A 25,006-nucleotide genomic window follows, 5' to 3' on the forward strand; every position below is an offset into this window, starting at 1 on the left:
CCTTTGTTCAAGTACATAGATTAACGTTTTGGAGAAATCGTTCCCGCAATGTAGCAAAGGTTCAATTGAAATGTAGGCACCCCGGGTGTTGGAAAAGTGGGAGGTATGAGGGAATTCGCACAGAAGTCATATTAATAAAATCAAAATATTCACTCGTTTTGTCGATCACAAAATAATTGTATTGTAATCATGATATAACAAAAGTTGTTCACACTATTATTTTCTGATCTCGACAAAAAACGAGGGATTTTGTTTTTCATGTCCTTTTTCTGTTCTTCCGCAAATCCGTCCTGAGTGATGTAATCGAGAAAAATTGAGTAGTGTTTCCCCCTTTTCCCAAAGTCCACTTTACAATATCTTTCTATAACATGTCTGATCTATCCTTCAACGTCTCTAAAAGCTAGTCTTTGATGGAGAAATACATGAACCCGTTCCTGCGTCAGATTTTGGAACTTTATTGATAGGTCTAACCTGGCATTGTTTTGTAACAAGTCTTGCTTAGGTAGGCTTGTTACTAGTTTACCTAACAGTGATTTATATATATACTAGATGTGACTAATAGGAGGCGCTGTTTTGAAGCCTCCATCTTGGCACTCCTCCAGTGTTGTAAAAATGTCTTTTGATCTTATTGAAATGCATTTATTAAATGTCGACATTTTTTTTTACATGTTTATTCTATTCCAGACACCTTAATGCATACTTTTAAATCAAGTACAATGTTATTGGTCACATACATACATATATGTAGCAGATGTTATTGCAGGTGTAGCAAAATGCTTGTGTAAGAAATATTATGTGAGCTAAACATACAAATATATACAAACTTTTCCTTAAAGTATAATTTCTGGAAAGTTCTACTGTTACTGTCCCCATTACAAACATATTTAAATACATGTAATTTTATCCTTGAAAAAATGTAATTGAAATACTGTAGAATTCCATTCATTCCTATGGAGGACTACTTCCCAGTTGCCGTGCATATGAGACACTGGTGTCAGAAGTGGGATGGCGCCTGTGAGGTCATCAGAGAGGCATGCATGCACATGTAGAATTAAATAGAACTATGACCATCCTAGAGTTCTATTGTCACGTGTCTTTGGTAGCCTCGAGACCCACATTTGACACGAGTGTAGCAAACGAGGACAAAGCCTATCTCAGTAAGGGGCATTCGTTGTAATACACTTTATTTGTAATGGTAAAGTCATATTTGACTTTCCATGATACACTTATTTTATACACTATTGGAAGCCTTTAATCTCTGTTTACACAATCTCACAGGACAACAAATGTTTACATTTTTTTAATTGAGCAGTATATCCTTGAGTTTAAGATCCAGGAAAATAAAAACCACACAGGAAATCCAATGTGCTTGCCATTTCTATTTGAGTGGCGATGGTCACGTTTTCTACTGGTAGAATTGCGAAAGAGTCACCATAGAAGAAGCGAACAGTTCACGCAAACCCACGAAGAAGAGCAACGAGGAAGTCTGATACATAACTTTTGTTGCCAGCTAAACTTCAGGTAATTCAATAAAAAAATTGTATACGGTATGTGAAATGTAGAAAGATGAATTATTCAGTTAAATTTGAGAGAACATCGATGTGTTTTTCTTGAGAATGACGGTTTTGAAAAAACTAGTCCCGTCCTCAGTTTAGAGTTTTTAGCCTTGTCATGAGCTAACGTTAGCTAGCTACTTAGCTTATGCTAACTAGCTAGCAGGTATCATGACACAGCCAGACACAAGCGAAATGTTGTTTTAGATTATACGTTTCCATCCTATCAATTTCTTATTGATAGTTAGCCAAACAACATATTTTGGTTGATTTGTCTCGTCTTGAAACTGCAGTTTAATTGTCCAATCAAATATTTTTCTAGCTAGTTACACTGAACTAAAATAAACGCAACATGTAAAGTGTTTTTTTTTATGAGTTGAAATAAAAGATCCCTGAAATGTTCCATACGCACGGAGTTTTTCCTCTGAGATTTAGCACACAGTTGTTTACATCCCTGTTAGTGAGCATTTCTCCGTTGCCAAGATTATCCATCAACCTGACAGGTTAGAGTTTTTATTTTATTTAACTAGACAAGTCAGTAAAGAAAAAATTCAAATTTTACAATGACTGCCTACCCTGGCCAAATCCCCCGTAATCAAACCTGGGTCTGTAGTGATGCCTCTAGCACTGTGATGCAGTGCCTTAGACCGCTGCGCCACTTCGGATCCCACCACAGGTGTGGCATATCAAGAAGCTGATTAAATAGCATGATCATTACACAGGTGCACCTTGTGCTGGGGACAGTAAAAGGCCACTCTAAAATGTGGAGTTTTGTGTCACCACACAATGCCACAGATGTCTCAAGATTTGAGGGTGGGTGCAATCAGCATGCTGACTACAGGAATGTCCACCAGAGCTGCTGACAGAGAATTTAATGTTCAATTCTCTGCTATAACCAGCCTCCAACGTCGTTTTAGAGAATTTGGTAGGTACGTCCAATCGGCCTCACAACTACAGACCACGTGTAACCACGCCAGCCCAGGACCTCCACACCCGGCTTCTTCACCTGCGGTATTGTCTGAGACCAGCCATCCGTCAGCTGATGAAACTGAGGAGTAATTATGTCTGTAATAAATCCCCCTTTGTGGGGGGAAAAACTCATTCTGAATGGCTGGGCTTAGCTCTCAAGCCTATGCCCACCCATGACTGTGTCCCTGCCCAGTCATGTGAAATCCATAGATTTAGGGCCTAATTCATTCATTTCAATTGACAGATTTCCTTTTATATAAACTCAGTAAAAACCTTTTGAAATTGTTGCACGTTATGTTTTTATATATTTTTGTTCAGTGTATATAATGTTCAAGTAATTACACAGCACATTTTCAATAGTAGTCCAAAATTACGTGACAATGCAGAACAATACTATGTCGTTAAGTCATTTTTTTAAGCACGCTCGTGCAACTGTCTGCTAGGTCAGGAAAACATGTTTTTTTTTCTTGTCTCCTCCCACTTCAGAAGTAAACCAATCAGCCTACGTGTCTGTCAACAACCCGAGGATCATCATGTCTTCAGGTGCCCTATTCCCCAGCCTGGTGTCAGGCTCCCGCGGCTCGTCCAGTAAATATCTGGTGGAATTTCGTGCCGGTAAGATGACCATGAAGGGTAGCACAGTGACACCGGACAAACGTAAGGGCAGTGTGTACGTCCAACAGACGGACGACTCCCTCATCCACTTCTGCTGGAAGGACCGGGGATCTGGAAACGTTGATGATGTGAGTGGATTGCTAGATTTTTGATCATGTTGAGTCAGGTCATGTTGAGTCAGGTGGCGTAGTGTCTCTAGACTGGTCCCAATTTTGGTTTGTCCAAAGATGGCAGCAATGGAGATTGTAAAACTGCACAAACAGATTCTTGTACCAGGCTATGATGTCTCTGGTAGTGAAACAGTTTATAAACTGAATATCTTACGACTTTATACAATATTAACCCAGTAAAAAGAAAACGTGACGGTTTCCGGTAAGTTTTATAATATCCTTGCTTGTTTTTTTTTTTGTTGATTCCAGGACCTGATCATCTTCCCCGATGACTGTGAGTTCAAGAAGGTGAGCCAGTGTACTACTGGGCGTGTGTTTGTGCTCAAGTTCAAGGCTGGATCCAAGAGGCTGTTCTTCTGGATGCAGGTGAGGGTTGAATTAACATTACACATAATACCATTTCTTTTGACATGGAACTATAGCAGGCAAGGTGGGAATGAATTAGCCTGGTGGTCCCAGGTCTGTTGGTACTGTCTTGCCAAATGTGTGACAATGACCATAGGAGTTTGGCAAGACAGTATAAATGGGTCTGGGACCAGTCAAGGAAATTATGGGATTTTTGTTAGACCCTTAAAAGGCCCAAAGCAGCTGTTTTTTTTAATATATTCAATGTTTTCTTGGGAACAATTCAGTATCTTACTGTAATAGATTAACATTAAAATGTGCAAAAAAATATATAACAAATGAGCCAAATAACTATTTCTCAAGCTAGAACTGAATCCTAGCTGTGATTGGTAGAGAGATTTGGAACGCTCTTTGTTATTGGTCTGTTAACCAATTATTATTATTATTTTTTTACGTGTGGTGAGGTCACCATGGAATGCTGCATTGTCGGAACTAGAAGCACAAGCATTTCGCTACACTCGCAGTAACATCTGCTAACCATGTGACAAATACATTTGATTTGATTTTGGGGGAATAAACTCCCGCCCCATGCAAACCTGTTGATGTAGAAGGTCCAGTGTTGATTGTATTTTCAACTATCAGAAAATAACGGCGATCATATGTTTTCACACTATTACAGTGTTAGTTTCATCAGCTGTTTTTAAAATATGATCTAAAACAACTTTTTTATTTAATTTTTTTACTTCACATGGCCTTTTTATACTTTATTCATTCTTTATGATGTTATCCATTTCTCTTGTCACCAAGAGCCAATACTTTTGCTACTGTTTGATACAATACTGTTAATGTTATTGATTCCTGTGATCACCAGGAGCCTAAATCGGACAAGGACGAGGAGTATTGCCGTAAGGTGAATGAGTACCTGAACAACCCTCCCATGCCTGGAACACTGGGCAGTGGAGGCAGTAGCAGCCACGAGCTGTCTGCTCTAGGAGGTAGGACACACACAGACCACTCAACATTTTTATAACTATTTATTTGAATTGTTTCGTCTCTTAAGTTCAGAATTATTATTTTTTTTCTTCCCCCAGGTGAGGGTGGCCTGCAAAGCCTCCTGGGTAACATGAGCCACACACAGCTGATGCAGCTGATTGGACCGACTGGTCTGGGAGGACTTGGTGGTCTAGGGGCCCTAGCAGGACCAGGTCTCGCCAGTCTGTTAGGCAGTGGAGGCCCTGCTACCAGCTCCTCATCCTCCAGGTAAGAGGCCCTAGCAGGCTGGAGGGAGGGAGGTGGGGTCGTGTGATACGACTTTTACAGCTGTGCTGCGGTTGAGGCGGAGCAGAGTACCCTAGATCAGCACAGCCGTGCTAAAGAAGCTGTTCCTTCGTTCCTTTCGCTCCGTAGCCAGCCAACTACACAGCTAAAAACAATCACGTCAGACCGAAGTTGGAGAGACGGAAAACCAGCTGCATTAAATTAAATGTTGACCAGTTCTGTTGACGTGGTTTTTGTGTATAAATAAACAGTTTGATGCTTTATTTCACCTGTCTCAGAACTGCTGTCTCGTCCTGACGCTTTCATTCTCTGTGGGCCGCATTTCAAAGTTGAAACAATGTTGCAAAGGTCAGAGTGCTAGATACAAGCTACGCTACGATCACAGTTCGCGTCATAACAAATCATTATAATTCCTCCGCTCTCCCCCCCCCCCCCCCCCCCCCCCACAGCTCTCGTAGTCAGTCTGCGGCCGTCACCCCCTCCTCCGGTTCCACCACCACCAGGATCAGTTCGACCGTGGCCCCCACCACTCCAGTTACCCCTGCTGCCACCTCCGCTGCCTCTCCCACTGTCACCCCCACCACTCCTGCTGGTACTGTTATTACCATATCTTCTGTCTATAGTTTTGCAACTTATTGGTTATTACCTTTTTATATTATATTGTCCCGTTTACACCCCGCTGTATTCTGTCTGTCTGACGCAACACAGCGAAGTGTAAACGGTGCAATGTCAAGGTATATGTGTGTGTGTGTGTGTGTGTATATATATCTATATCTCACACTACATGACCCAAAGTATGTGGACAACTGCACGTCCAACATCTCATTCCAAAATCATGAGCATTAATATGGAGTTGGTCCCCCCCTCTTTGCTACTATACTCTAGATGTAGGAACATTGCTGCTATAACAGCCTCCACTCTTCTGGGAAGGCTTTCCACTAGATGTAGGAACATTGCTGCTATAACAGCCTCCACTCTTCTGGGAAGGCTTTCCACTAGATGTTGGAACATTGCTGCTATAACAGCCTCCACTCTTCTGGGAAGGCTTTCCACTAGATGTTGGAACATTGCTGCTATAACAGCCTCCACTCTTCTGGGAAGGCTTTCCACTAGATGTTGGAACATTGCTACTATAACAGCCTCCACTCTTCTGGGAAGGCTTTCCACTAGATGTAGGAACATTGCTGCTATAACAGCCTCCACTCTTCTGGGAAGGCTTTCCACTAGATGTAGGAACATTGCTGCTATAACAGCCTCCACTCTTCTGGGAAGGCTTTCCACTAGATGTTGGAACATTGCTACTATAACAGCCTCCACTCTTCTGGGAAGGCGAACAGAAGATCTTTGTTTCTTGGGACCTAGAACAAGCATCTCTGTTTTATCTGAGTTTAAAAGTAGAAAGTTTGCAGCCATCCACTTCCTTATGTCTGAAACACAGGCTTCTAGCGAGGGCAATTTTGGGGCTTCACCATGTTTCATTGAAATGTACAGCTGTGTGTCATCCGCATAGCAGTGAAAGTTAACATTATGTTTTCGAATAACATCCCCAAGAGGTAAAATATATAGTGAAAACAATAGTGGTCCTAAAACGGAACCTTGAGGAACACCGAAATTTACAGTTGATTTGTCAGAGGACAAACCATTCACAGAGACAAACTGATATCTTTCCGACAGATAAGATCTAAACCAGGCCAGAACTTGTCCATGTAGACCAATTTGGGTTTCCAATCTCTCCAAAAGAATATGGGGATCGATGGTATCAAAAGCAGCACTAAGGTCTAGGAGCACGAGGACAGATGCAGAGCCTTGGTTTGATGCCATTAAAAGGTCATTTACCACCTTCACAAGTGCAGTCTCAGTGCTATGATGGGATCTAAAACCAGACTGAAGCATTTCGAATACATTGTTTGTCTTCAGGAAGGCAGTGAGTTGCTGCGCAACAGCCTTTTCTAAAAATTGACAAGAATGGAAGATTCGATATAGGCCGATAGTTTTTTATATTTTCTGGGTCAAGGTTTGGCTTTTTCAAGAGAGGCTTTATTACAGCCACTTTTAGTGAGTTTGGTACACATCCGGTGGATAGAGAGCCGTTTATTATGTTCAACATAGGAGGGCCAAGCACAGGAAGCAGCTCTTTCAGTAGTTTAGTTGGAATAGGGTCCAGTATGCAGTTTGAAGGTTTAGAGGCTATGATTATTTTCATCATTGTGTCAAGAGATATAGTACTAAAACACTTGAGCGTCTCTCTTGATCCTAGGTCCTGGCAGAGTTGTGCAGACTCAGGACAACTGAGCTTTGGAGGAATGCGCAGATTTAAAGAGGAGTCCGTAATTTGCTTCCAAGCTCGGGTATTTTCTGTGTACCAGGGAGCTAGTTTCTTATGACAAATGTTTTTCGGCATGCAACTGCATCTAGGGTATTGCACAAGGTTAAATTGAGTTCCTCGGTTAGGTGGTTAACTGATTTTTGTCCTCTGACGTCCTTGGGTAGGCAGAGGGAGTCTGGAAGGGCATCTAGGAATCTTTGGGTTGTCTGAGAATTTATAGCACGACTTTTGATGATCCTTGGCTGGGGTCTGAGCAGATTATTTGTTGCTATTGCAAACGTAATAAAATGGTGGTCCAACAGTCCAGGATTATGAGGAAAAACATTAAGATCCACAACATTTATTCCATGGGACAAAACTAGGTCCAGAGTATGACTGTGGCAGTGAGTAGGTCCAGAGACATGTTGGACAAAACACACTGAGTCGATGATGGCTCCGAAAGCCTTTTGGAGTGGACTTTTCCATGTGAATATTATCTGCTATGACTACAAGGTCTGATAGGAATTCAGGGAACTCAGTGAGGAACGCTGTATACGGCCCAGGAGGCCTGTAAACAGTATATATAAAAAGTGATTGAGCATAGACTTCATGACTCAAAGCTTAAAATATATATATATATTTTTTTGTAAATTGAAATTTGCTATCGTAAATGTTAGCAACACCTCCGCCTTTGCGGGATGTACAGTGGATATGGTCACTAGTGTTACCAGGAGGTGAGGCCTCATTTAACACAGTAAATTCATCAGGCTTAAGCCATGTTTCAGTCAGGCCAATCACATCAAGATTATGATCAGTGATTAGTTAATTGACAGTAACTGCCTTGGAAGTGAGGGATCTAACATTAAGTAGACCTATTCTGAGATGTGAGGTGTCACGACCTCTTTCAATAATGGCAGGAATGGAGGTCTTTATTCTAGTGTCATTGCTAAGGCGAACACCGCCATGTTTAGGTTTTCCCAACCTACATCGAGGCACAGACCTCAAGCCACAGGTCTCAATGGGGATAGCTGAGCTGACTACAGGCTGTTAGCCAGTCTGCCACTAGCACACTGGCTAACAGCCTGGCCTGCAACCTAATTTCATTGTGGAGCTAGAGGAGTTAGAGCCCTGTCTATGTTGGTAGATAAGATGAGAGCACCCCTCCAGCTAGGATGGAGTCCGTCACTCCTCAATAGGCCAGGCTTGTTCCTATTTGTTGGTGAGTCCCAGATATCTACAAATTCTATCTTTTGGGAGGGGCAGAAAACAGTTTTCAACCAGCGATTGAGTTGTGAGACTCTGCTGTAGAGCTCATCACTCCCCCTAACTGGGAGGGGGCCAGAGACAATTACTCGATGCCGACATCTTTCTAGCTGATTTACACGCTGAAGCTATGTTGCGCTTGGTGACCTCTGACTGTTTCATCCTAACATCGTTGGCGCCGACGTGGAAAACAATATCTCTATACTCTCTACACTCACCAGTTTTAGCTTTAGCCAGCACCATCATCAGATTAGCCTTAACGTCGGTAGCCCTGCCCCCCGGTAAACAGTGTATGATCGCTGGATGATTCGTTTTAAGTCTAATACTGAAGGTAATGGAGTCGCCAATGACTAGGGTTTTCAATTTGTCAGAGCTAATGGTGGGAAGCTTCGGCGTCTCAGACCCCGTAACGGGAGGAGTAGAGACCAGAGAAGACTCGGCCTCTGACTCCGACCCGCTGCTTAATGGGGAAAACCGGTTGAAAGTTTCTGTCGGCTGAATGAGCGACACCGGTTGAGCATTCCTACAGCATTTCCTTCCAGAAACCATGAGAAAGTTGTCCGGCTGTGGGGACTGTGCCAGGGGATTTATACTAACGTTACTATCTGTACTTACTGGTGGCACAGACGCTGTTTCATCCTTTCCTACACTGAAATTACCCTTGCCTAGCGACTGCGTCTGAAGCTGGGCCTGCAGCACAGCTATCCTTGCCGTAACAGAATAGATTTCTGCAAATACTACGGGAGTTCTATTAGTTTTGGGAACTTTACAATCCTATTGATCAAACAACCATGAAAGGTTAGGCTCTCTCTCACTCAGTTGCCTATGCACATCAGCAACAATAACAAGATCATCAACTAATGCTAGCCAGAGTGAGATAAGCAAATATCTAACAAGGGAACAGTAGATAAACCCTCAAACCTTTTTCAGCTTGTAGTTGGCCATCAAAATTGCCGATCGTTCTCCTGTATATTATGAATACAGCGACTGCAATGAGAAGGCATCATGTTAATGTTACTACTTAGCTTCGGCTGGTGGAGGTCCTGACGAACCACGTTGAGTGAGGGGGGAAAAACTAAAAATATAAACGGTAATTAAAAAATAAAAACCATAAAGTTGTCAGGTAGCAAAGTAAGGTTGGCAACAAAACGCACAGCAACATGTAAACAAGTCTGCAAGTTGTGAACGGGTGTGGCTGAAATAGCCGAATCCACTAATTTCAAGGGGTGTCCACATACTTGTGTATGTGTGTACATACACACACATTTTGTTAGTTTATTGAATATGTAGAAAGAGGGGGGAAGATGGGAGAGCTTGTGTTAAAGGGCAGTGGTTAGGAGTCACCTGCCGACACCGTAGACATTTGTGCTCAAGGTTTCGTCTTAGCACCCTAGGCCACGTCCCGTCTGTGACGAATAGACGTTGATTTGATTGGATGTGTTGCTGCAGCCCAGACTCCCGTCGTGCCGGCAGCCGTCGGCTCCCCCACCCAGCCCATCCAGCTCAGCGACCTGCAGAGCATCCTGGCCACTATGAACGTGCCGGCCATGTCGGCTGCCGTCGCCGTGCAGGGAGGTGACGGTAAGCGGACGCAGGAAATGGAAATTGAGGGGCAGAAGTAGTATACATTCTACAGATAATTAGTGGCTTTGTTTTTCTCACTTTTTGTATCAATTAGCTTGTTTTTAGATGGCTAAATAGGGATTATTATTTTTTTTGAGTGTAGTTGGATAATAAATTATAGGCGATACATGACTACAGTCCACGTGGACATTTTATTTAGATTTTTCTTCATATGAGTAGACCGTTAACATATCTGGTATTACGTCTTTATGACGTAATAGTGTGTGTTTTTTATCATTGTGTTGATCCTCTCCTCAGTGGACCTGGCCAGTGTGTGTACCCCGGAGATCATGGCTCCTATCCTGTCTAACTCTGAGGTACAGCAGAGGCTCCTACCCTACCTGCCCTCGGGAGAGTCTCTACCTCAGAGTGCAGAAGAGATCCAGAACACACTCACCTCGCCACAGTTCCAACAGGTTAAGGATTTTTTTAAACGGACAGTCACGACAGGTTATCTCCTAGTTTACAGAGAAACATTTGATTGGGTATGACTGACAAAGGACCTCCTCAACATTCCCTTAAATGCTAAACTCCTCCCTCTGTCTGTGTGTGTGTCTCTCTTCCCAGGCGATGAGTATGTTCAGCAGTGCCTTGGCATCAGGACAGCTCAGACCTCTCATGAACCAGTTTGGTCTGCCCTCAGCGGCTGTTGATGCAGCAAACAAAGGAGGTGACCCCCCCCCCACACACACACACACACACACGTCAGAATTTACACATCCTCACACAAGCAGTAAGCACATGTGGCATACAGGGGGCAGCAGTTGCCTTGAAGTTAGAGACAGGCATCAATATAAATCAAATCAAATTTTATTTGTCACATACACATGGTTATACCATCTGCTGCCCCCTTGAGCAAAGCACTGAAACCCCCATGTTTTTTTTTAAAATTCTGTTTTAGATGTGGAAGCGTTTGCCAAAGCCATGGAAGGGACTGACAAGGATAAAGACAAGAAGGACGATGACGAGGACATGAGCCTGGATTAGAAGATCTGACCTGGAGTCTCTTGACACACGTCCTTCTGTTACTTACCGCTAGTCTGGAGTGTTGCCCCAACTAATATTTAGCATTTCTCAGATGCATCTTTGCAGAAAATGCATGTGCCAACGAATCAATCGTCTTTGAATAGCTTGTGTGTGTGTATTCAATGCATTTACATTAACATTAAATTAGTAAAATAATGAAAATTACCAATGCCTTTCTCCTTTTTTTTAAATGAAAAGCAAACAATTGAGCGCACAAAAAAAATACAAAGAAGAAGTTGACCCATACCCATTTTTGTATCAGGTAAGACTTTATTTAAAAAATGTATTTAGCATAGCTATTCTCCTTAGGGGGAATCAGCTTATCGGCCAATATACCGCGGGTAAAGGGCTGCACGACGCAACGAGGAGTGCCTGGATACAGCTCTTAGCCCGTGGTATATTGGGCGTATACCACAAACCCGAGGTGCCTTATTGCTGTTATAAACTGGTTACCAACGTAATTAGAACAACCAGGGTATGACAATTTGTACTATCAGCCAATCAGCATTCAGGGCTCGATCCACCCAGTTTATAATAACATATAACAAACAGTAGTAAAAGTTTTAAACTCTTGTGATATAATCCATACATCCCTCCCCCCCATTATACTAACTATATAAAATGTGCATTTATTCTATAGAATACAGTACATGTGATGTGGATCAACGATAACACTGATTATAGTATTTAAAGCTGGACTCCTTAATGGTGAAATTGACATTTGGATATAACAACCGAAGTTCAAGTTACTGGGGGCGCTGTTTCGCCTAATGCATATTCCACGTTGAAGGGATGTACCACAGTATTACTGAGGGCCGGTTTCATAGACCTACATTAATATTCTCAACATGAAAGCATGTTTTTTTTGAGGGGGGGGGGGCTATGGTCAAGCTAAATTGAGTCAATGTATGTAAAGCAGAATCACAACCACAATTTTCTACTAAAGGGATTCTTTATTTATGTGTATATATATATATATATATTTTTAAGCACTTTCCAGAACTAGTTAGTCAAAGTGGATTCTATCCATGGCCAAACAACGACACGATTTTTCAGTGGTCTGTATAAAATAAGTGCAGTTTGGTCCAGGTAAGTTCAGGGCTCGATTCAACCCGGATCACGGAAGTTATAGCGCAATTTGAAATTCAAGCGTTATTTCCGATAGAGCCGAAACAATGCAGCATTTACTGTGAACGCAGGAAGATTGCCTTTTAAATTGATATCGCACTGGAGAGTGGATCTTCGGCGCTACGGATCGAATCGAGCCCTTTAAATGTAGGTCTGTGAAAGCAGCCCAGAGAGACGTAAATTACTATTAAAGTTACAGTACTAACGCACCAAAGACAACATACTTAGCTATCTTATTCTCTAGCCCAGGTACCAGTCTGTTTGTGCTGTCATTTCCACTCCTTGTCTGACACGAAGGACTGGACTTCAGACTTTACTCAAGCGCTAGCAAACCGGAAATCAAGACGTGGAAAAATAAATACGTTTAAATTAACTAATGTACGTCACCCACCACCAGTGATTTGTATGGGTGACATCATGTACATGTTTTATACGGTGACGAGTAGTAAGGGGCATCGGAGCAGGGCTGCGTTCAAACAGGCTAACAAAGTGGTTGGAATGTTCAGATAGAAATACCATTTCTAGAACCGACATGCCCCTCTTGATGTGTAGAATACAGTATCACACCAGCTCTATTCATAACACTTCTGTCTGCAAAGCTCCACAACATTGTCCTACTGAACTTGCCCCCAGGGGTGATACTTCAGAGAGGTGAAACAATTCATTTAAAAAAAAGAGAACTGGTCTATTATACAGTCGTGGCCAAAAGTTTTGAGAACGACACAAATATGAATTTGTGAGTTTTTGTTAATCCACAAGTTCTTAATGGGATTAAGGTCTGGCGAGTTTCCTGTCCATGGACCCACAATATTGATGTTTTGTTCCCCGAGCCACTTAGTTATCACTTTTGCCTTATGGCAAGATGTTCCATCATGCTGGAAAAGGCATTGTTCATCACCAAACTGTTCCTGGATGATTCAGAGAAGTTGCTCTCGGAGGATGGGTTGGTACCATTCTTTATTCATGGCTGTGTTCTTAGGCAAAATTGTGAGTGAGCCCACTCCCTTGGCTGAGAAGCAACCCCATACATGAATGGTCTCAGGATGCTTTACTGTTGCCATGACACAGGACTGATGGTAGCGCTCACCTTGTCTTCTCCGGACAATAATTTTTCCGGATGCCCCAAACAATCGGAAAAGGGATTCATCAGAGAAAATGACTTTACCCCAGTCCTCAGCAGTCCAATCCCTGTACCTTTTGCAGAATATCAGTCTGTCCCTGATGTTTTTCTTGGAGAGAAGTGGCTTCTTTGCTGGCCTTCTTGACACTAGGCCATCCTCCAAAAGTCTTCGCCTCACTGTGCGTGCAGATGCACTCACACCTGTCTGCTGCCATTCCTGAGCAAGCTCTGTACTGGTGGTGCCCCGATCCCACAGCTGAATCAACTTTAGGAGACGGTCCTGGTGCTTGCTGTACTTTCTTGGGTGCCCTGAAGCCGCCTTCACAACAATTGAACCACTCTCCTTGAAGTTCTTGATGATCCGATAAATGGTTGATTTAGGTGCAATCTTACTGGCAGCAATATCCTTGCCTGGGAAGCCCTTTTTGTGCAAAGCAATGATGACAGCATGTGTTTCCTTGCAGGTAACCATGGTTGACAGAGGAAGAACAATGATTCCAAGCACCACCCTCCATTTGAAGCTTCCAGTCTGCTATTCGAACTCAATCAGCATGACAGAGTGCTCTCCAGCCTTGTCCTCGTCAACACTCACACCTGTGTTAACGAGAGAAACACTGACATATCAGCTGGTCCTTTTGTGGCAGGGCTGAAATGCAGTGGAAATGTTTTTGGGGGATTCAGTTCATTTGCATGGCAAAGAAGGAATTTGCAAATAATTGCAATTCCTCTGATCACTCTTCATAACATTCTGGAGTATATGCAAATTGCCATCATCGAAACTGAGGCAGCAGACTTTGTGAAAATTAATATTTGTGTCATTCTCAAAACTTTTGGCCACGACTGTACAGCTGCAGATATGTTAGACTGATATGTACAGCTGTAGATATATTAGACTGAGCTACATGAAGACAGTATACATGACAGAGAATCATATTGGTTCTTCATAGGTATTTCTATCAGAATTTTCTGTAATGTCCTTATGAACATGACCCAGAGCTTGCTGGCTGTAACAGGGCTAAAAGGGGTCTACATGGCTGGACAGCCCTGTGTGCCCACAGCTCCGTGTACTGACAGGGGTTTAGAAAGCATGGCTGGTCGATGGTTCAGGACAGCTCTCCGAACACAACCATGGAAGGAGGGCAGGGCATCGGGGAGGCCCGGCACATCAACACCATCTAGAGGAGAGAGAAGGAGACCACAGGAAATGCTGAGTTCCAACACAGAAAGATCATTTAAGATGGGTTTGTATGTGTGGCAAAAACACTCTCCATTTCACTTATCTGTATCCCGCAAGGTACCCATACACAGATTTAAAACCATGGTATCATGACCTTAACTTTTCAAATGTTTGACTTCTGAGATAAAGGTATGTCATGTTAGTCCGGACCCCTGTGAGCATTGAAGGTCCCCAAGAACATAGGGGCCTCTATCATTCTTAAATGGAAGAAGTTGTGAACCACCAAGACTCTTCCTAGAGCTCGCCGCCTAGCCAAACTGAGCAATCGGGGGAGAATGGCCTTGGTCAGGGAGGTAACCATGACCCCAATGGTCACTCTGACAGAGCTCCAGAGTTTCTCTGTGGAGATGGGGAGAACCTTCCAGAAGGACAACCATCTCTGCAGCACTCCATCAATCAGGCCTTTATGGTAGAGTGGCCAGTCGGAAGCCACTCCTCAGTAAAAGGCACATGACAGTCCGCTTAGAGTTTGCCAAAAGGCACCTAAAGACTCTCAGAACATGAGAAACAAGATTCTCTGGTCTGATGAAACCAAGAAAGCCAAGAGTCACGCCGGGAGGAAACCTGGCACTATCCCTGTGGTGAAGCATGGTGGTGGAAGCATCATGCTGTGGGGATGTCTTTCCGCGACAGGGACTGGGAGACTAATCCGGATCGAGGGAAAGATTAACGGAGCGAAGTACACAGAGATCCTTGATGAAAACCTGCTCCACAGCGCTCAGGACCTTAGACTGGGGCAAAGGTTGAACTTCCAACAGGACAACGACCCTAAACACACAGCCAAGAAAGACAACACAGGAGTGGCTTCGGGACAAGTCTCAATAAAAAAGTCTCAGACATTTTCCATACGCACAAAAAAGCTTATTTCGCTCAAATGTTGTCTCTGTTAGTGAGCATTTCTCCTTTACCAAGGCAATCCATCCACCTGACAATTGTGGCATATCAAGAAGCTGATTAAACAGCATGATCATTACACAGGTGCACCTTGTGCTGGTGGAAATAAAAGGCCTCTTCAAAATGTGCAGTTTTGTCACAGAACAATGCCACAGATTGAGGGAGCGTGTAATTGGCATGCTGACTGTAGGAATGTCCACCAGAGCTGTTGCCAGAGAATTTAATGTTCATTTCTCTACCATAAGCCGCCTCCAACGTCATTTTAGAGAATTTGGCAATTCGTCCACCTCACTACCGCAGACCATGTGTAACTACATCAGCCCAGGACCTCCACACCCGGCTTCTTCACCTGCGGGATCGTCTGAGATCAGCCGCCCGGACAGCTGTTGGTTTGCACAACCAAATAATTTCTGCACAAACTGTCAGAAACCATCTCAGGGAAGCTCATCTGCTCGTAATCCTCACCAGGGTCTTGACCTGACTATTTCGGGCGTCATAACCGACTTCAGTTAGCAAATGCTAATATACCTTGGCCACTGGCACGCTGGAGAGGTGTGGTCTTCATGGATGAAACCTGGTTTCAACTGTACCGTTCAGATGGCAGACAGCGTGTATAGCGTCGTGTGGATGGCAGACAGCGTGTATGGCGTCGTGTGGGTGGCAGACAGCGTGTATGGCGTCGTGTGGGTGGCAGACAGCGTGTATGGCGTCGTGTGGATGGCAGACAGCGTGTATGGCGTCGTGTGGGTGGCAGACAGCGTGTATGGCGTCGTGTGGGTGGCAGACAGCGTGTATGGCCTCGTGTGGGTGGCAGACAGCGTGTATAGCGTCGTGTGGATGGCAGACAGCGTGTATGGCGTCGTGTGGGTGGCAGACAGCGTGTATGGCGTCGTGTGGGTGGCAGACAGCGTGTATGGCGTCGTGTGGGTGGCAGACAGCGTGTATAGCGTCGTGTGGATGGCAGACAGCGTGTATGGCGTCGTGTGGGTGAACAGTTTGCTGATGTCACCGTTGTGAACAGAGTGCCCCATGGTGGGGTTATGATATGGGGCAGGCATAAGCTACGGACAACGAACACAATTGCATTTTATCGATGCCAATTTGAATGCTCAGAGATACCGTGACGAGATCCTGAGGCCCGTTGTCGTGCCATTCATCTGCTGCCATCACCTCATGTTTCAGCATGATAATGCCCGGCCCCATGTCGCAAGGATCTGTACACAATTCCTGGAAGCTGAAAATGTCCCAGTTCTTCCATGGCCTGCACCCTCACCAGACGTGTCACCCATTGAGCATGTTTGGGATGCTCTGGATCGACCTGTCAACCTTCCAGTTCCCGCCAATATCCAGCAACTTCACACAGCCATTGAAGAGGAGTGGAACAACATTCCACAGGCCACAATCAATGACTGGGGGGATCCTAGATGTTTTTTGACCATGGAATTCCCTTACGATCAGGGATGAATCTATTTATGAACATTTAAGTTGATAGATTTCCCAAAGAAGCATCGCAGCGGGCTGTATTGCCTGCATGTATAGTAACATTAGCAGCCCCCACAACTCAAAACATCTTCCCGTGGCCAACCCCCCCCAACCCAAAACATCTTCCCGTGGCCAGCCCCCCACAACTCAAAACATCTTCCCGTGGCCAGCCCCCCCACAACTCAAAACATCTTCCCGTGGCCAACCCCCCCCAACCCAAAACATCTTCCCGTGGCCAGCCCCCCCACAACTCAAAACATCTTCCCGTGGCCAACCCCCCCCAACCCAAAACATCTTCCCGTGGCCAGCCCCCCACAACTCAAAACATCTTCCCGTGGCCAGCCCCCCCACAACTCAAAACATCTTCCCGTGGCCAGCCCCCCCACAACTCAAAACATCTTCCCGTGGCCAGCCCCCCACAACTCAAAACATCTTCCCGTGGCCAGCCCCCCCACAACTCAAAACATCTTCCCGTGGCCAGCCCCCCACAACTCAAAACATCTTCCCGTGGCCAGCCCCCCACAACTCAAAACATCTTCCCGTGGCCAGCCCCCCACAACTCAAAACATCTTCCCGTGGCCAGCCCCCCACAACTCAAAACATCTTCCCGTGGCCAACCCCCCACAACTCAAAACATCTTCCCGTGGCCAGCCCCCCCACAACCCAAAACATCTTCCTGTGGCCAGCCCCCCCATCCCAAAACATCTTCCCGTGGCCAAGCCCCCCCATCCCAAAACATCTTCCCGTGGCCAGCCCCCCACAACTCAAAACATCTTCCCGTGGCCAGCCCCCCCACAACCCAAAACATCTTCCTGTGGCCAGCCCCCCCATCCCAAAACATATTCCCGTGGCCAACCCCCCCCAACCCAAAACATCTTCCTGTGGCCAGCCCCCCCCAACCCAAAACATCTTCCCGTGGCCAAGCCCCCCCCCAACCCAAAACATCTTCCCGTGGCCAGCCCCCCCATCCCAAAACATCTTCCCGTGGCCAACCCCCCCCAACCCAAAACATCTTCCCGTGGCCAAGCCCCCCCCAACCCAAAACATCTTCCCGTGGCCAAGCCCCCCACAACCCAAAACATCTTCCTGTGGCCAGCCCCCCCAACCCAAAACATCTTCCCGTGGCCAAGCCCCCCACAACCCAAAACATCTTCCTGTGGCCAGCCCCCCCAACCCAAAACATCTTCCCGTGGCCATGCCCCCCCAACCCAAAACATCGTCCCGCGGCCATGCCCCCCCCCCAACCCAAAACATTGTCCCGCAGCCATGCCTCCTACAATTTTGTGTCGGTTTGCTTCGTTCTACTACACTGACTGTCCTCCTTCCCCAGTGGTTAGAATGCTATTTCAAGTGCCAGTAGATTAGGGTTTGCGGCCCGGCCCGGTCAGCCATACAGGGATGGAACTCATACATTACATGGCTACTTCACAGTCCCTTCACCGTGGTCACTTTCCAGCGGATGTTTATCTTTCCTCCACTATCCTTACATTGGATGTGAGATCATTTATGGCATGCATGCCCAATGTAGACATACAGTATCATGGGATTAGTATTGGCCTCGTGGGCGTGTCCAATGCATTTGTACACGTGGCTTGTCATTTCAATACTGAAACAAGTTTAGCAAATCCTTACACGTTGTTTACTTTTGAATTGATACTGTTAGAAAGAGGAAATGCAGTCACACATCTAAGATAACGTGGGAATCAATTGATAATCATTTAGAAAGGAAACAAAAGGCTGACCCAGAGCCAAGTGGGTTTGTCTTTTCATGAATTAATGAGGCTAACCGTGTTGAAGGATGCCAGATTAGACTCATAATGAGGCTAACCATGTGGAAGGATGCCAGATTAGACTCATAATGAGGCTAAACATGTGTAAGGATGCCAGATTAGACTCATAATGAGGCTAAACATGTGTAAGGATGCCAGATTAGACTCATAATGAGGCTAACCATGTGTAAGGATGCCAGATTAGACTCATAATGAGGCTAACCATGTGGAAGGATGCCAGATTAGACTCATAATGAGGCTAACCATGTGGAAAGATGCCAGATTAGACTCATAATGAGGCTAAACATGTGTAAGGATGCCAGATTAGACTCATAATGAGGCTAACCATGTGTAAGGATGCCAGATTAGACTCATAATGAGGCTAACCATGTGTACGGATGCCAGATTAGACTCGTAATGAGGCTAACCATGTTGAAGGATGCCAGATTAGACTCGTAATGAGGCTAACCATGTGGAAGGATGCCAGATTAGATTCATGAGGCTAACCATCTCAAAGGATACCAAATTAGACTCATAATGAGGCCAACCATGTCAAAGGATGCCAAATTGGACTCATAATGAGGCAAACCATGTTGAAGGATGCCAGATTAGACTCGTAATGAGGCTAACCATGTGGAAGGATGCCAGATTAGATTCATGAGGCTAACCATCTCAAAGGATACCAAATTAGACTCATAATGAGGCTAACCATGTGGAAGGATGCCAGATTAGACTCATAATGAGGCTAACCATGCTGAAGGATGCCAGATTAGACTCATAATGAGGCTAACCATGTGGAAGGATGCCAGATTAGACTCATAATGAGGCTAACCATGTTGAAGGATGCCAGATTAGACTTGTAATGAGGCTAACCATGTGGAAGGATGCCAGATTAGACTCATAATGAGGCTAACCATGTGGAAGGATGCCAGATTAGACTCATAATGAGGCTAACCATGTGGAAGGATGCCAGATTACTCATAATGAGGCTAACCATGTGGAAGGATGCCAGATTAGACTCATAATGAGGCTAACCATGTGGAAGGATGCCAGATTAGACTCATAATGAGGCTAACCATGTGGAAGGATGCCAGATTAGACTCATAATGAGGCTAACCATGTGGAAGGATGCCAGATTAGACTCATAATGAGGCTAACCATGTGGAACGATGCCAGATTAGACTCATAATGAGGCTAACCATGTTGACGGATGCTAGATTAGACTCATAATGAGGCTAACCATGTGGAAGGATGCCAGATTAGATTTGTAATGAGGCTAACCATGTGGAAGGATGCCAGATTAGACTCATAATGAGGCTAACCATGTGGAAGGATGCCAGATTAGACTCATAATGAGGCTAACCATGTGGAAGGATGCCAGATTAGACTCATAATGAGGCTAACCATGTGGAAGGATGCCAGATTAGACTCATAATGAGGCTAACCATGTGGAACGATGCCAGATTAGACTCATAATGAGGCTAACCATGTGGAAGGATGCCAGATTAGATTTGTAATGAGGCTAACCATGTGGAAGGATGCCAGATTAGACTCATGAGGCTAACCATGTGGAAGGATGCCAGATTAGACTCATAATGAGGCTAACCATGTGGAAGGATACCAGATTAGATTCATAATGAGGCTAACCATGTGGAAGGATGCCAGATTAGACTCATAATGAGGCTAACCATGTGGAAGGATGCCAGATTAGACTCATAATGAGGCTAACCGTGTTGAAGGATGCTAGATTAGACTCATAATGAGGCTAAACATGTGGAAGGATGCCAGATTAGACTTGTAATGAGGCTAACCATGTGGAAGGATGCCAGATTAGACTCATGAGGCTAACCATGTGGAAGGATGCCAGATTAGACTACTACAGCTACTGTACATGCCGTCATGAAATGTATTAGTGCCCTAGCCTTGTAATGAAGATAGGCCTTAAGGATGACATGCTCAGGAGAGTGACATTATTAACAAATATCACCGTCACGAGGGTGTGCAGAAAGGAATATTTTAAGGTTAATTTAATTTAAATGTAAAATACATGTTGCTTGAAATAAAGTTGTAATTTGTTTGCTTCATGTTATGCATCATCCTGGTGTAATTATATGCAGTTTCAACATTATCACCACAAGGTGTCAGCGCTGGCATTTGTATTACTGTCTAGCTCTACTAGCTACGTGTAAACAAACAGCTAGCTGGGGGGGGGGTCCCTCACCTGGTGCTCCCCCCAGGTACACAGCCTCCTTGGCCCCTGATGGTCGGCCTTGTTTGGGCCCCACACTGTGTTCGCTGGCTGCATCCACATGGAGCTGGAGCACGTTGCTCTTCTTCACAACTACAGGGAGAACAACCAGAACACAACATATCACTCGCACAGCCAATCAACCAATCAATTAACAAAAATACAATTATTCGAGAATTTTAAACAATAATATCATATTGTTGCAAATCTCGAATGACAGGACGTTACAATGCTAAAGAAGGTGAAACTATTAATTCCTTTAAACATCAATGTGTGTGTGTGTGTGTGTGTGTGTGTGTGTACACAATATAACACTCACTTTTGATACTGTGCCAGCGTCCGTCACACAAGGATTCCTCTGGTGTGAACGAGGTATAGAACTCTCCGCTGCCACTGTTTACTGTGACAGTTACGGCTCCCTGGTAGAGGTAGAGGCTGAGCTGTTGTCCAGCCCTGGTACCAGCATGCAGCAGGAGACCAGAGTCTGACACCGGCCTGACCTCCAGCTGGACCTCCAGGTCCCGGCCCAACATCAGGGACTCATCTAGACAGAGAGAGATTATTCCGACTCAGGCTTGACACGGTCATGTGTCTTTTGTTGTTGTCTCAAAGTTCTGGAATTATTATTTTTTTTTATCTGTTATTTTCTTGATGGGTTGCAAACCTCACCCCCTTCCCCAAATCAACATCCCAAATTTTAAAGATCATTGTAAAAAAAAAAAAAATCCAATCCAACATTTTCAAGAGTAGCCAATTGAATCAAAATGGTTTCAGAGAGGGTGTAACAGAGTTAGACAGCGAGAAGAGACGAGATCGTCTATACCTATTGCCATGAGTCCTCCCTGGGAAGAGAAGTATACCCCAGGCTGCAGAGCGGTCTGGAAGCAGGGTACAACCCCCAGGCTGGTGGAGGGACTGGCTGGGCTCTCCTCATTCAGCTCCAGGTCCCTCACACAGCCCACAAACCCTCCTGAACCTGGCATCTACATGGAGGGAAACACACCATTGTCAAGGAACTAAATACCAGAGTTATGTCTTTATTTATTCATTTATATTGTATGTCTTACTTAATTCCTCTTTCCTCTCTTTCTTTAAAACAGAATAGGAGAATAATTAGAGAGGGGAGGGAACTTGGACCTTCTCCGAGAAGGAGACGAGGAGATACAATGAAAAAGAAAGACACATTTGGTATTGATATGTCTAATTCTAAATTATTCTGCTGTAAATGGGATGTGAGGAAAGGAGAGTAAAGGAGGGGAATGGAGAGTGGAGCAGAGTGGAGGAAAGGCTGTATTACTGAGAGGAAAGGCTGTATTACTGAGAGGAAAGGAGAGTGGAGGAAAGGCTGAATTACTGAGAGGAAAGGAGAGTAGAGGAAAGGTTGTATTACTGAGAGGAAAGGAGAGTGGAGCAGAGTAGAGGAAAGGCTGAATTACTGAGAGGAAAGGAGAGTAGAGGAAAGGCTGTATTACTGAGAGGAAAGGAGAGTAGAGGAAAGGTTGTATTACTGAGAGGAAAGGAGAGTAGAGGAAAGGCAGTATTACTGAGAGGAAAGGAGAGTAGAGGAAAGGTTGTATTACTGAGAGTAGAGGAAAGGTTGTATTACTGAGAGGAAAGGAGAGTAGAGGAAAGGTTGTATTACTGAGAGGAAAGGAGAGTAGAGGAAAGGTTGTATTACTGAGAGGAAAGGAGAGTAGAGGAAAGGTTGTATTACTGAGAGGAAAAGAGAGTGGAGCAGAGTAGAGGAAAGGCTGAATTACTGAGAGGAAAGGAGAGTAGAGGAAAGGCTGAATTACTGAGAGGAAAGGAGAGCGGAGGAAAGGTTGTATTACTGAGAGGAAAGGAGAGCGGAGGAAAGGTTGTATTACTGAGAGGAAAGGAGAGTGGAGCAGAGTAGAGGAAAGGCTGAATTACTGAGAGGAAAGGAGAGCAGAGGAAAGGCTGAATTACTGAGAGTAAAGGCTGAATTACTGAGAGTAAAGGCTGAATTACTGAGAGGAAAGGAGAGCAGAGGAAAGGCTGAATTACTGAGAGTAAAGGAGAGCGGAGGAAAGGTTGTATTACTGAGAGTAAAGGCTGAATTACTGAGAGTAAAGGAGAGCGGAGGAAAGGTTGTATTACTGAGAGGAAAGGAGAGTGGAGGAAAGGCTGTATTACTGAGAGGAAAGGAGAGTGGAGCAGAGTAGAGGAAAGGCTGAATTACTGAGAGGAAAGGAGAGTGGAGGAAAGGTTGAATTACTGAGAGGAAAGGAGAGTGGAGGAAAGGTTGTATTACTGAGAGGAAAGGCTGAATTACTGAGAGGAAAGGAGAGTGGAGGAAAGGTTGTATTACTGAGAGTAAAGGAGAGCGGAGGAAAGGCTGAATTACTGAGAGGAAAGGAGAGCGGAGGAAAGGTTGTATTACTGAGAGGAAAGGCTGAATTACCGAGAGATGTGAGCTGGTGAGTCCTGAGGGAACTCCTCCGATGTAGAGAGGGGGACTGAGCTGGTTCTTCTCCCCCCCTGAGACCCTCTTAGACTGGGCATCGATCCCATCAACAATCAACCCGGCCTTCTCTCCCTCCCTCTTCACAAACACCTGAACAAACACACACATACACAAGTCAGATACACATAAACCTCAGTCGAAATCTTGATTTAGAAATCAGGAAAGAAGGGACAAAGCGACAGTCTGGCAACATATGACTGATACTTCCGTACTGCAGAGCAGGGCTTGTAAGGGAGCATTTCACCTGTTGTATTCGGTGCATGTGATTTTTATATTGAAATAAAGATTCTAAATACAAGGATCTGATCCACGCGACAATGATCATGTCTTTATTACATGACATACCGTGTGCCACTGTCCGTCGTTGCACTTCCTGTGGCTGCGGATGGTGGTCTTCCTCTTCCCTCCGTTGATGAGGAGGAGCAACAGGTGACCGTCTGAGACAGAGAGGGTCATCACAGAGCTGCTACTAGAACGTTCTGGTGATCCTGACACATAGAACACCAGGCCGTCTGACGAGTTCACACGCAGACCCATGGAGATGTGAGGCCTGGGGGGAGAGAAGGGGACAGGTGAGTTACAGGTGGTAGAGACGGGACAGGTGAGTTACAGGTGGGAGAGATGGGACAGGTGAGTTACAGGTGGTAGAGACGGGACAGGTGAGTTACAGGTGAGTTACAGTTGGTAGAGACGGGACAGGTGAGTTACAGGTGAGAGAGACGGAACAGTGACAGGTGAGTTACAGGTGAGAGAGACGGAACAGTGACAGGTGAGTTACAGGTGGGAGAGACAGGACAGTGACAGGTGAGTTACAGGTGGTAGAGACAGGACAGTGACAGGTGAGTTACAGGTGGGAGAGACGGGACAGTGACAGGTGAGTTACAGGTGGTAGAGACGGGACAGTGACAGGTGAGTTACAGGTGGTAGAGACGGGACAGTGACAGGTGAGTTACAGGTGGTAGAGACGGGACAGTGACAGGTGAGTTACAGGTGGTAGAGACGGGACAGTGACAGGTGAGTTACAGGTGGTAGAGAGACAGGACAGTGACAGGTGAGTTACAGGTGGGAGAGACGGGACAGTGACAGGTGAGTTACAGGTGGTAGAGACGGGACAGTGACAGGTGAGTTACAGGTGATAGAGACGGGACAGTGACAGGTGAGTTACAGGTGGTAGAGAGACGGGACAGTGACAGGTGAGTTACAGGTGGTAGAGACGGGACAGTGACAGGTGAGTTACAGGTGGTAGAGACGGGACAGTGACAGGTGAGTTACAGGTGGTAGAGAGACGGGACAGTGACAGGTGAGTTACAGGTGGTAGAGAGACAGGACAGTGACAGGTGAGTTACAGGTGGTAGAGAGACAGGACAGTGACAGGTGAGTTACAGGTGGTAGAGACAGGACATTGACAGGTGAGTTACAGGTGGTAGAGACGGGACAGTGACAGGTGAGTTACAGGTGGTAGAGACGGGACAGTGACAGGTGAGTTACAGGTG

At 45.1% G+C, this 25,006-nt stretch overlaps 2 protein-coding genes across 2 annotated transcripts in view; one reads left to right on the forward strand and one right to left on the reverse strand.

Moving 5' to 3' along the window:
- The first annotated feature begins 1,116 nt into the window (after nucleotides 1-1,116).
- Nucleotides 1,117-11,312, forward strand: LOC139368998 (ADRM1 26S proteasome ubiquitin receptor). The gene is made up of 10 exons (XM_071108557.1): nucleotides 1,117-1,521; nucleotides 3,009-3,265; nucleotides 3,557-3,673; nucleotides 4,524-4,647; nucleotides 4,744-4,912; nucleotides 5,380-5,522; nucleotides 9,948-10,079; nucleotides 10,380-10,537; nucleotides 10,689-10,791; nucleotides 11,023-11,312. The coding sequence occupies exons 2-10, from the start codon at nucleotides 3,056-3,058 to the stop codon at nucleotides 11,106-11,108; spliced, it is 1,242 nt and encodes a 413-aa protein (XP_070964658.1). The 5' UTR covers nucleotides 1,117-1,521; nucleotides 3,009-3,055; the 3' UTR covers nucleotides 11,109-11,312.
- A 2,026-nt stretch (nucleotides 11,313-13,338) lies between these two features.
- Nucleotides 13,339-25,006, reverse strand: part of LOC139369000 (laminin, alpha 5) — a 224,535-nt gene continuing 212,867 nt past the window's right edge. The window contains exons 74-79 of the mRNA XM_071108558.1: nucleotides 23,859-24,063; nucleotides 23,451-23,603; nucleotides 21,849-22,008; nucleotides 21,345-21,569; nucleotides 20,999-21,118; nucleotides 13,339-14,570 (exon numbers count right to left, since the gene is read on the reverse strand). Coding sequence (XP_070964659.1) covers nucleotides 14,422-14,570; nucleotides 20,999-21,118; nucleotides 21,345-21,569; nucleotides 21,849-22,008; nucleotides 23,451-23,603; nucleotides 23,859-24,063 — 1,012 coding nt within the window. The 3' untranslated portion in view covers nucleotides 13,339-14,421. The remainder of the gene's footprint in view (nucleotides 14,571-20,998; nucleotides 21,119-21,344; nucleotides 21,570-21,848; nucleotides 22,009-23,450; nucleotides 23,604-23,858; nucleotides 24,064-25,006) is intronic.

Source organism: Oncorhynchus clarkii, chromosome 16 (genome assembly GCF_045791955.1).
Source record: "Oncorhynchus clarkii lewisi isolate Uvic-CL-2024 chromosome 16, UVic_Ocla_1.0, whole genome shotgun sequence".
Lineage (NCBI taxonomy): Eukaryota > Metazoa > Chordata > Actinopteri > Salmoniformes > Salmonidae > Oncorhynchus > Oncorhynchus clarkii.